Source organism: Epinephelus moara, chromosome 2 (genome assembly GCF_006386435.1).
Source record: "Epinephelus moara isolate mb chromosome 2, YSFRI_EMoa_1.0, whole genome shotgun sequence".
NCBI lineage: Eukaryota > Metazoa > Chordata > Actinopteri > Perciformes > Serranidae > Epinephelus > Epinephelus moara.
In genome coordinates this window covers 31,677,278-31,689,678 of record NC_065507.1, presented here as the reverse complement: position 1 = coordinate 31,689,678, position 12,401 = coordinate 31,677,278, and the positions used below count along the sequence as shown (strand labels likewise).

General features: G+C 36.9%; 2 protein-coding genes across 2 annotated transcripts in view; one reads left to right on the top strand and one right to left on the bottom strand.

The window, feature by feature from the left end:
- Nucleotides 1-3,025, top strand: part of yap1 (Yes1 associated transcriptional regulator) — a 30,000-nt gene extending 26,975 nt beyond the window's left edge. Inside the window, exon 8 of the mRNA XM_050072429.1 lies at nucleotides 123-3,025. Coding sequence (XP_049928386.1) covers nucleotides 123-358 — 236 coding nt within the window. The 3' untranslated portion in view covers nucleotides 359-3,025. The remainder of the gene's footprint in view (nucleotides 1-122) is intronic.
- Nucleotides 3,026-7,358: 4,333 nt separating this feature from the next.
- The window catches only part of zmp:0000001236 (mastermind-like protein 2), a 46,662-nt gene continuing 41,619 nt past the window's right edge, over nucleotides 7,359-12,401 (bottom strand). Inside the window, exons 3-5 of the mRNA XM_050072378.1 lie at nucleotides 9,092-9,256; nucleotides 8,889-8,997; nucleotides 7,359-8,801 (exon numbers count right to left, since the gene is read on the bottom strand). Of these exons, the coding sequence (XP_049928335.1) occupies nucleotides 7,972-8,801; nucleotides 8,889-8,997; nucleotides 9,092-9,256 (1,104 nt within the window). The 3' untranslated portion in view covers nucleotides 7,359-7,971. The remainder of the gene's footprint in view (nucleotides 8,802-8,888; nucleotides 8,998-9,091; nucleotides 9,257-12,401) is intronic.

Below are 12,401 nucleotides of genomic sequence, written 5' to 3'. Positions count from 1 at the left end.
CAAGAGAGAGGAATGTGGCTCAATTATTATCTTCACAGTCATGTGCCAAGCTGACAAGATCTTCCAAACCATCTCTAGCTTGCTGAGTCAAATCATTAACAACATGTTTTCCTGTTCATTAGGGGACCCTCTTCCACCCTCCATGGCAACACAGCCCAGTCGTTTCCCCGACTACCTGGACGCCATCCCGGGAACAGACGTGGACCTGGGCACCCTTGAGAGCGAGAGCATGGCGGTGGAGGGCGAAGAGCTGATGCCCAGTCTCCAGGAGGCCCTGAGCTCTGACATCCTCAACGACATGGAGACAGTGCTGGCAGCTACCAAGATCGACAAGGAGAGCTTCCTCACATGGTTATAGAAGATCCGAGCAGGGCGCTCCTTCCTCCTCTCGCCACACTCTGAACTGCTGCCTGCTCTAATCTGTGAAGGAGTCATAGATGCTTTTACAAGACATTTCAGCGAGCCTCTCTGGACTTCTGTCTCTGTCTCGGCGTGTAAGGCCAACCTCTTGTGAGGCAGTATTGTTCTTTTCTTTTCACTGGTGTGTTATCTCTTTATTTTGTCTGTGTCTTCAAGGCTGGCCCATGAACAGACAATTAACGCAAGGGTCCCCAAATCTTTCACAGATCTGTCAGTGAATCTAGGGCATCTTTACCTAGAGCAGGGGCCGCTCCTTACCCCTGGTCTCCCCTCATAGCTGCGCTGGGCGGGTGCATGTGCTCTAATGCAAGACCTGCCATCATCAGTTATCACCTGGAGTCTCTGGTGCCTCTCTTTTCTCTTGCAGTATAGCGTGAACCAGCACTACTTAACTGCGTTTGGGACTATTGCATTTAGCTTGAGTAGCTTTATATTTGGCCTTGTACATTTTTATTCTTTTTTTTTGTTTGTTTTCAATGAGCCTGAGAAACCAAAAATGATGTATTTGAAGCATAAAGAACAATACTGATTTGGAGTAAAGGTAATGTGAGGCCCAGTTTGGACATGTTGGCTTGTTGCTGGGTAGGGGGGGCGGGGTAGTGGAGTGAGAGTTGGAGCCTGGGGACCGACTACATTGCTGCTTGGCTGTGCCAGCAAGTCTAAGTTAAACCTTTGATAGATCAAGTGCCTTCAGTTGTATTTTTTGAGACGCGAGCAACACGAACAATTACTAAGTTTCTGTAATGCAGCGGCAAGCATACGGCTGCGTTCATTTACCACACTTTCCTCTTTCTACTGTTCAGTAATCAAAGTTGTATTTTTGTTTTATAAACACATTATAAGGGGATTTAGGGATTTCTGTTTTTTTGGGTTTTTTTAAACCCTAGCTTCTAAGTATCTCAGTCTTATCCAAGCCTAATTCAAGATTCATTCTTTTTATCTTTTTAGTATTCCTTTATTTTTTAGGTTACTACATATGTATGATAGCTTAGATCAAATGGCATTTTGCTTCTTGTTTTTCTTTCATAGATGAATTAACACTTTTTTTAACAGGGTCGACTCTTATCACAGCACATCACTTCACCACCATGAAGTCTGCCAAGACACAATGATTCAGTTTTGGCTATTTGTTTTTTTAACCATTTAGCTCCTCTTGTCTCTGATTTACTATATACATATTAGTGTTATTGTTTATTTGTTGATCACATGCAGCTTTTTAAAACTATCTTTCCTAAACATTAACCAAAAAGGCAGATCTCTCGGCTAAACAGAAACTACAGCTCTTTGATCAATTAAACCTTGTGACAACATACAGAGAGGGGGCGAGGGTTAAAATGTTTGACGCAGCCTTCCCGCAGAGGGAGCTGAATCCCTCTGCACGACGCTGTGTGTTGAAACGAGGGGTTAACAGACCACAACTTGGACAAGTTTAAGCAGGTTTAAGAGTCATGTCGAGGGGGTAGTGTAGAAGGCCAGGGTTTGACTGACAGCAGCGAGTTACGTGGATTGTGGATTTTTTTTTTTTTTTTTGGTGAAATAATTACGAAACAATCAGTTATTATCTCAGTCAGGAATTGTTGTGGCAGATTCCAAAGATGTTTTTTGTAATGACGCTAACACTTATTTTTGCTTCCATTTTCACCGAGTCCAGAAAACAGTATGATTTGTAAATCAGCCTCTGTATGAACACACTGTATAAGCTAATGAGAAAATGATGTAGGTTTAAAGTGTTAATGGACATGTCTGAATAGGTCTAGCTGAGAGATTCTTTTTTAGATGGTTGTTTTGAGTGACTAACCCCGAGATTTTAAGGATGAGGTTTCAGAACAGAGAAGCAAGTGATTTTTCTAGAAGCGCTCACATGTTTACATTCTCTCTGAGTAAGAGACTGCTACAGCTGCAGTGGAGACAACACAACACACTGACAATTCTCTCATAATCACATTATTGTCATGTTTACACCATGTCTACATCTTTGCATGTAACCTTTGAGTAATCAGCCTGCCGTGCATGCCCTTGGTTGAAGCCTCACAGGGTGTCACACTGATTCTGTTGCCAACCAATGCGTCATTGGTTGCATTAACTTGATGGATCAATTTTTTTTTTTAGATCAGAGAACATGAACAATTTTTTTTTTATTCTGTGTGAGAAACCTGTTTTTAGTTTTGATTTTACTGATCATTAAATCATGTGTTGATGATGGATTTAAGATGGATAAACAGTGTTGGTGAGAACAATGCAACTAAAATGAGTGGTACACTACAGTGCTTGTATTGCACGGCTACAGAGTTTTCATTTTGATGCAATGACGCATTTTGTCACACAAACCTGATTTTATGCTTACTTAGTGTGTAACTGTCAGAGCATATTAGCTGTTGACTGTCATTGTAGCAGTAGAACTAATCACACAAGTTAAAGGATTTTGTATTTAGAGTTTTCTAAATGCACATGAAATGAATTTATATTCAGTAATGATCTGTTCTTTTTTTTTTTTTTTTTGATAGATATGTGCATGTGTTTTAGAACAATAAATTCTGTTACATTATATCTTGCTTCATATGATACTTTGAAATTGGCCTGAAATAAAGTATATACTTTGTGGTAATATTTTTTCCTTTTGTGGTTTTGTATTTCATTGGTTGTGTATTCAAAAATGGATCCTAAATATTCATACATAGGATATTCTTGACTGTTCCTACCCTGTAAGCTTTTATTGTGTTCATGGTGATATCTTAAAATAGCTGGTGCTTTTAGTTTACATTAAATGTGTGACCTAGATTCAGAAGAATAAACTGCAACTTCTCAGTGAATAATACAGCCTTATTTGGTGCATATGAGTAAACCACAGGTCAATAGAGATGAAAAAATAGTTTATAAGCAAATTAACAATAGTATTATTTCATGCAGTGTGTTTCCTGTGAGCATCATGAGGAGAAAGGTCAATAATCTTTAAATAATTAATTTATAACGTTTTATTTTGAAAGTATTTACTGGAAATGTTGTAGTTCCTCTATTCAACCACTGGGTGGCAGTAAACAGTAAATCAGTGGAAAGTTACTATTTTCACTTGAATACAATTTTCAGGAACTTTTACTAAAGTTGGGTATTTCAATTTTATGTTGCTTTATACTTTTATGTGGTTCTTATGGCATACTATTACATGACTTTTTGTGACAATCTATATAATGATGTTTATAATAACGGCTTTTTATGGTATATCATTAACATACTTATCAATGCCTTATTTTAAAACTTATTTTAATGACAATACAATGACTTTTTTCAGCCTTTGACATGACATACTGCACTTACATTTCTTCTTAATCTTTCATGTCATACAATACTATGACATTTTTAATGATGTTTTGAATGACATTATAGTATGACTTTTATACAGTTTTTATGGTATACTACACTACCACTTTAAATAATAATTATTATTATTATTTTATAATGACAAACTACAGTGTGACATTTTTATGCCACAATTATGGCATTCTATATTATAACTTAATGACTTTTTTTGGCATATTATTTTACAATTTTTTTTGAATGACATAACTATACTATGACATAGTTCATATTTTTTTAATGACATACTATAATTTTTATGGCATACTATAATACGACTTTTTTCAGATTTTTTTTTTAATGGCAGACTTAGTAGTAGTAGTCATAGTAGTAGTAGTGGTATTTTTATTAATGACATACTGTAGCATGCCATTTTACATCATTTTTATGGAATGCTGAATTTAAAAACAATTCTTTTAAATATAATCTAGATGACATTTTAGTGATTTTTTAATGGCATTCAATGATATGGCATTTTTATGACATTTTTATGGCATACTATACTTTGGGGGTTTTTTCAAGATTTTTTTTCAGTTTTCTCAGTTCTTAAAAATTTTTTGATCACTTTTTTAAATAAACATACTATACTATGGCATTTTTACAGTTTTTTTGATGACATATAATGGCATGAAATTTTATTTTTATTGCATATTCAATGGATTTTTAATGGATTTTTTTTTAAATATTAGAATATGTCTTTTTTAAATGATTTACATTTTTTGACATTTAAAAAAGGCACTGTTATGTTTTTTATAATTCTTTAATATAACATACTATAGTATGATTTTTTTTTTTATTTGTTTTGCGTACTATACCATGACATAAATATTTTTTTTTATAGTATGAGTTTTTTTAATTAAATCCTTTTACTTTTTTCTGTATCATTTATTCATGAAATATTATAGTATGATTTTGTTTATGTCATTTTTTATGGCATACTATATTATAAATCTTAATTTATTTATTTTTTTTACACATTTTATGATTTTTAAAATGAAATATTACAGAATGACATTTTTATGCTTTTATGGCCTACTAAACTATTATATGATAGTACACCATAAAAATGTCATACTATCATTACATTTTTTGTTTAATTTTTTTTAGCGACATACTAACTTATAACATTTTTAATCTTTTATGATGAACTGAAGTGTCACATTTTTGTGAATGTTTTGGGTACATGTGGCATTTTTTAATCTTTTTGCACACTATAATTTGAAATGTTTAATGACATTTTTTTGTGGCCTAGTATCCTATGTCATTTTTTAATGTTTTTTTTTTCTTTTTTGATTACATACTGTAGCATAACCTTTTCTTTTTTATATATAAATTATTGAGGCATTCTGCACCATGACATTTATTTTATGACGTTTAAGTATGACATTACAGTAAAACATTTTTCATGACATTTTAATGGTTTACTTACCATTAGCATTATGTTATTGTTTTTTAAAGACATAATTAATTAAAGACATACTAAAATGATATACTATAGTACGACATGATATTTTATGGCCTTTTTTTATGGTACACTATACTATGACATTTTTCAATGATTTATTATGTCTTTTTTTTCAATGACATACAATTTTATGACATTTTTATAGCATAATTTATTGTGACATTTTTAATGATTTTTTAAAGACACTAAACTTCATTTTTAATGATTTTTTTATGACATACTATAGTATGATATATTTATGGCATACTATAATATTGATTTTTTTTTTTAATGANTTTTTATAGCATAATTTATTGTGACATTTTTAATGATTTTTTAAAGACACTAAACTTCATTTTTAATGATTTTTTATGACATACTATAGTATGATATATTTATGGCATACTATAATATTGATTTTTTTTTTAATGACATACTGTAGTATGGATTTTTCATGCCAGTTTTATGGAATACCATACAATGAACCTTTTCTGAATTTTTTCTATGAATGACATTATAGTTTGGAATTTTTTTATGAATCTTTTTTTTTTTTTTTTTTTTGCATACAATAGCAATTTTATATTTTATTTCAATTACATGCTATTTAATACAGACATTTTTAGCATACTATACCATGTCATTTTAAAATCATTATTTAATTACATACTGTAGTGTAGTACAAACTTTAAACAAGTCATACTATACAATGGCATTATATAATGACATATATATATATATATATATATATATATAATGACAGACAGAAAGACAGACATACTATATCATATTTTATGACTGCTTTAATGACATACTATAGTATGAATTTTTATGACATTTTTATGGCATACTGTACTATGACTGTTTAATGATTTTATGACATTCAATTGTATCATATTATTCATTCATGTTGTTTTTTTTATGACCCACTATAGCATGACGATTTTTATAACATTTTCTTACAAATTATACTATGACTGTTTTTAATTTTTTTTTATAACATATTGTGACATTTTTCATCTTAACCATCAACTCCATAATTCCATAACTCCATCAAGTGTAGTGTATAGATCACAGTATACAGTATATGTTGTGTTTTGTTTTGGGGGGGTTTTCTCCCCTAATACTATATTATTTATTTTCATATTTTGTCCATTTCTTTTACATGTTGAATTTATGTAATAGGTTAGGTTATTTTCTGTGTATTATATACAAAGGCAGTTCCTGTTTGTTGGTCTTGGTTAACAAAAACTGAACACTAAATAGAATTCAATAGATAAAGTATCACTATTGACTCAAGACAACACTACAAGCATCAAGGCAGACATGATAGTATACTAATACTTCAATGGAAGTTTCCTTCGAAATAAACTTTGAAATTATTGCTGAAAGTTAAAGATGGGCAATACAAACAAGGATGTGCTGTTTGGTGGTCAGCATGTGATTTTGGTGATTTGAAGTAATCAACATGTCTTTGTCATGTCAGTGTCAACTCACCTGGCTGAGAGGCTGACTCCAAGTAGGTGCTGGAAGGACAATCTCAAGTGAATTAAAAAAAAAAAAAAAAAAAAAAAACTTACTTCCGCATTCTTGGATCTGCACTGTATCTAATAATAAACAAGCTCTGGATCATTGCCCTTCTTAAGGCACTCGAGGCAAACAGAACAAAGGGACAGTTTGGTGTATATTAAGCCATTCCTGTAATTAGCCCTAATGCAAAACATCTGTGTTCTTCCCCTGATCAGAAGCTCATACTCAAGGGTATTGTAGTCTTTTAGTACATGTGGCCTACAAAAATGGAGGGCAAGGATACTATGTATAGAAGAGAGGAAACAAGCATTTAAAAATACAAACAAGTATGATATTCCTTCATAACACCATAAAGAACATAAACTTCCTTTGACCCCACAGCTGGAAGAGCCTCCAACACATTTATCTCTAACCTTTTTAGATCTCCTCAAATTCTCTGTCAAGGAACAGTGGATCTTTGTCAGACTCCCTGTGTTACATCTGAGGACTCCTGATTCAAAAAAATGTATCTGTTCTTGATGCAATGACTGTATTTCAGTAATATAGTATGAGCCACAGAAAACAGGGAAATGAATGTAAGAAGAAAACAAAAACAACACTTTATTTATTCATTTATTCAAATCAATTTTATTAATTACATGTATTATAATGTCTTAATACTATCCCAATAATTATTAAATATCACATGAAACAAAAAAAGAATGGTTACATTACTTAAATTGCATCAAAAACTACCACAGATGAAAAAGCTTGAACAATTAGTAAGAAAACATTGGTGGTGGCAAGATTCTCTGTGTATGGTAGCAAAACGTCTGAAGGTAAATATCGTATCATGCTAAATAGTGGATGCAGATTTAGAAACTGAACTTGGAATACCGAGATGAACTTGAAAGCAGCACAGCAATGTTCTCTCCACAGTGTGAATTTGGTATTGTGTCCTAAATGACAGCACTACAGCATGAGTATGACAAACAGACCACAAAAACAGTGACTGCAAAGAAAAGTAGTTTGTTGGCCAATACACCAGGAATAAAATATGCAGAATACTAAAGACAGAACACAACTCCTTTCACAGTAAATACAATACAAAACAATACAGTATACTTGGATAACAAATAATATGAGTTTATAAAATTCCTTTTTAACATTATTTACAAATGTTACACCTTACATCCATGACCTCTATACTTTGAGCTGCGGGTTGATTTTTAGCAATCTGTGACCCAAATTCACGAGTGACTGCCCAGAATCTCATCCAAATTTATATCTTTCATCCAATCATCATTCCCAGAGCCAGACTTGAGAAGAGAGTCTATGAAGTCTGAGTCTGTGTTGATCCCTGGAACTGTGTTGTCTCCCTCGGGGAGGAAGTCAAAGGTCAGACGATTGGCCCGGTTATTCTGGTAGCTGCTAGAGCTCGGACTGGGCTCTGCAAAGTTGCCTGCTGGTACCCTCTGTTCCGGAGAGGCCTGGTTCAGGCTCCCCACTGCTGATGGAGATCCCATTATCGGCTGGTTTGGTCTGGGGCCTGTGTCTCTTAGCGAAGGGTTAAGAGGGAGCATCCCAATGTCTGGCGCTACCTGGTTGGGAGGGCCGATGTGCCTCTGTTGATACGGATGGTTTGGCATGTCCAGCTGCGCACCCTGAGACTGCAGTGGGTTGGGTAGCCGCCTAATACCAAGTCCAGTTGTCACTTGCTTGTTGGCTGAGCTCCAGCCCATTTTCATCAAGCCTCCAAGACCCTGTCCTGGTACCCCTGATGAATGCAGGTCAGCTGTCGTTCTCGGGTGTTGTACACCTCCTACATTGTTCATCCCAAAAGAACTGCCGTGAGCGTTTGGCCCCATGAACCTAGCTTTATTTTGATTTAGTCCGATTCGATTCTGATTGTTATGCTGCTGGAACTGGCCGATACAAGAAGTCGGACGACAATCAGTCCCAATGCCAAATCTGCGGTCCGATGGTGAAGGACTCATCTTTGAACCACTTGGGAGGTGACAAGACAAGGACTGTAGGTCGTTCTCAGGGCCATTGCTGGAAGACTGGGTGGAGTTTTGTCCTGAAGGGATACCAAGAAAAACTGATTACAACTATGGTCACCTGCCAACACTGAAAGCATTTCTGAATTATCAAAACTTTAAAGTACCTGTGAAGATGTTCCCTTGCTGAACTCCCACCATACTTCTTGACTGCTTATAATCAGGTGGCGGCCTTGTGAGATGACGATTGAACTGATCATGTGCATTGTCTTTGTCCTGAAAAAGAAAAGGCAAAATTGTCCATAAATACTCACAAAGTCTGAAGTGCCTATCAACTGGTGAATGCTTTGTGATAAAGTATGTTACTTACAGAATTGCCGATGGTGTGCTGTTGTTGATTAAGCTGTCTCTGCATGGCCTGAGTTTTCACCGGGCCTTTCTGCTGGTTGTTGGGTGCTGGGGGCCGTGCCTGCGACTGAGCTGACATGACCCCTAAGCTTCCATTGGTGGGCATCCTTGGACCAGGAGGTACACCCTTAGAAGAAGACACATATGATGGTTTAATGTAAGTGTCAGTGGACTTTTTTTTATTTTCAAATACATCTTTTTGCCTCTTATCTGCCTGGAGACTGGAGTGGAGTGCCATGAAAGCTGTAGAAAAACACAAAACCAAGATAATGCAATAACATGAGTGACCACTAGAGGGCAAAACTCTACAAGATACCATAGATCTGTGTCAAAGATGCTATTCAACCTCCAGAATGTGGTCAAGGCTACTCCCTCTGCAGATGAAAAAGGGAGACTTGGAGAGAGGCTTTTTTTGGAAGGGGGAGCGCGAGCCCTCCTCAAGGCCTGCTTCTCCCTTGATAATTGTGTCTAAAGAGAGTGGAAAGAATCCCTGAGACAGCAGGAAATGTGTGCCAATGGGGAGTTAAGCGCCAGCACCATGACTACCTCCATTTAATAAGCTCTCCTTTACTGATCACTGTGTTGTGTTTGGCAAGGAGGCATTCCATCCACTAGAAACCCATTTGGCTCCTGACACTATCACACTGATTAAAATGTTGTAGTCGGCAGCACTCAAATGAAATTGAGATAGCCAAACTAGCCTTTTGCTTGAAGTCCCATCCTGAACGTATGCTTTTGCAGATAAGCTTTCACCATCGTGGGTGTTTGAGATGTTATATGTCCTTGTAATGCATATTTCTTAGCTTTTTTAGGCAGCTGTGCAGACCATCCAAGCACTCCAAGTAAAACCCATCTCTCTTGTGGACACACAGGGACACTCTCACTATGCTCGAGCTTCAACCGAGTGCACGCATTTGTCATGAAGGAGGTTAATGTGCACCAAATCCAAGTCAACACACGCTGTGTATACAATGTCAGTCAATGTGTTGACTTAAAATGTTTCCCAGGGTGAAATGGATTAGAAATCCAACAGTGCATTTAGCAGAAGCTATTACTTAGAGGACAGATTCTTTGCAGAGGGTGAATCTCTACAGGGTGGTGACTTTGTGGTCCCAGAGAGAAAAACAGAAAAAAAAGAGAGGGAAGTAAGTGTATGTGTGTGCATGCTTGTGTGTGTGTGTGTGTGTGTGTGTGTGTGTGTGTGTGTGTGTGTGTGTGTGTGTGTGTGTGTGTGTGTGTGTGTTTGAGAGAATGATAATGAATGGGGCCGAAATTTGAAGAACTAACAAGACAGGATTAGAGAATGAGGGAAGTTGAAACTCATCAGGAGTCACAAGCCATTTCACATGAGCTAATATTCGCCTTCTCGCCGAGTTCAACCCACACAGCAAACCAAGCACAGCAATGAGGTTACACAGCGACTAAAACATCAAAACAGTGGTTTCTCCTGTTACTCTAGAAAACGGAGTCACTGGCTTTGATTCACTGTACCCAGAGACTGTGAGAAATTGTGACCATCACAAACATCTTCCCTGCAGAGGTACACTGGAGAGGGTTTATTCAGTCTTTGTTGTAAGAAAAACCCAATGAGGGGTGTTTTAGCATGTACAACTGAGTAATCCTCTCTGTCATCCTGATGTGTCATAAAGCTGTTTTCCATGTTTTTTCCCCCCTTTCATTCTTCACAAGCTTGTTGTTAATGAATACCACATGTGTCTCAGGCCTCAGAGAAGGAGCGGAGTGATTTAGTCTCCCATCCTGCAGCAGTGCAGGCAGCTGACAGTGATCCAGGCCCAGCCTTGCCGGCTCTCACACTGCACTTCCTCCAGTCTGGACTCAGGACGCTGTCCCTGGGGAGCGCCTCGGCATCTGGACTTGGCCGCAGCTCCCTTTCCCAGGAAACAAGTACTCCCTTCACAGCACTGCCTGAGTGACCTGGTAGGCTCAGCCCCCGTGGCCCCACTCTTATCCTTACCGAGGGATGTGGTGCCACAAGATTGTCAACAAAAGTTGAGGAATCGTTATTTAGTGCGAAACAAAAAACCTTTATCTTAAGTTGCAGTTGTAATTTGGGGTTCGGCATTTTCAGTAGGGAGAGCACTCTAATCTGCAGAATGCAAAGTACCAGCTCTTGTGTAGTATTTAAATGGAAATCTGTATTAGCTGGGGCTAATCACTGGGATGATGAAATTGCTGCCAAATGTCTGTCTTCACTTGATCTAACAGTGCTGTCTTATGCTGAGCAGAAGTCACTCTGGATAAGACTGTACAGAATGTAAATATTTAGATAGGATTAAAATACAAGCGTACATTAGTGTGCCACTTTAGATGGATTGAAAGTCAAATATACAAAAAGTAAAACTCTTTGCAAAAGTCTCATTAGATGCTTAAAATTACTGAAACTAAACAGCTAAAATGAAATGTATAATTCAATAAAGAGGCCTTTCAGTATAGCAGGCCCAATCCCCACTGTGAAAATTAATATCAAAATGAAATTAAAGCGGCTGTATGCAACATTTGGAGCATATCAATGATTCAGTCTCTGGGACAAGATTGTATGCACACGGCTCTCAACATGGCAGCGGCTGAGCCAGCGGCTAGCAGTTAACAGTGCTAACTCCATACACAGCGCTAAAAACAGACACAGTGCTGACATGCTAACATTGTTAACCGGGGGGGTAAATTGAAGGCTGGGCGCTACACTTCCGAGCCATCCTTATATCACCAGTAACCACAATATGAAAGCAGTGAAGAGTGGCAACAATTAGCTAGCCACTAGACACACTAACACGGACTCGCATGCACAAACATGCACGTGCGACACACCATGAGTTGTCGATGAGTGTCTGTTACCCTAGTTTTTGAGGTGTGCGCCACACCATTGGCACCAGTTGGCCCTTGTCAACTTTTTTTCAGCCAATGAGGAATTGGCAGTGGAGACGACAGAACCTGTCGGTGAATGAAATCACTCTGGTTGACAGTTCAGATAAAGTCAGGAGGGCGTGAGATTGAAACAAATTTGTTATATCAGTTAAGATTTTTCTTTAGCTGCTGAGCTCTTTAGCAGAAATGGTTCCTAATTGTTTATGTTATAGTTCACCAGTGCGCTGTAAATAACATTTGTTATTTTAACATCAAGTTGTTTTGTTAATGTGCTAACTGGGCAACTAGCATTTTGAGTCCGTCTTTCACTTTCCCTTTTTTGAATGATGAATACAGACTACCACCACCTACTAGTATGAAGAGTTATTTCCTCTCATGCAGGCGCAGAA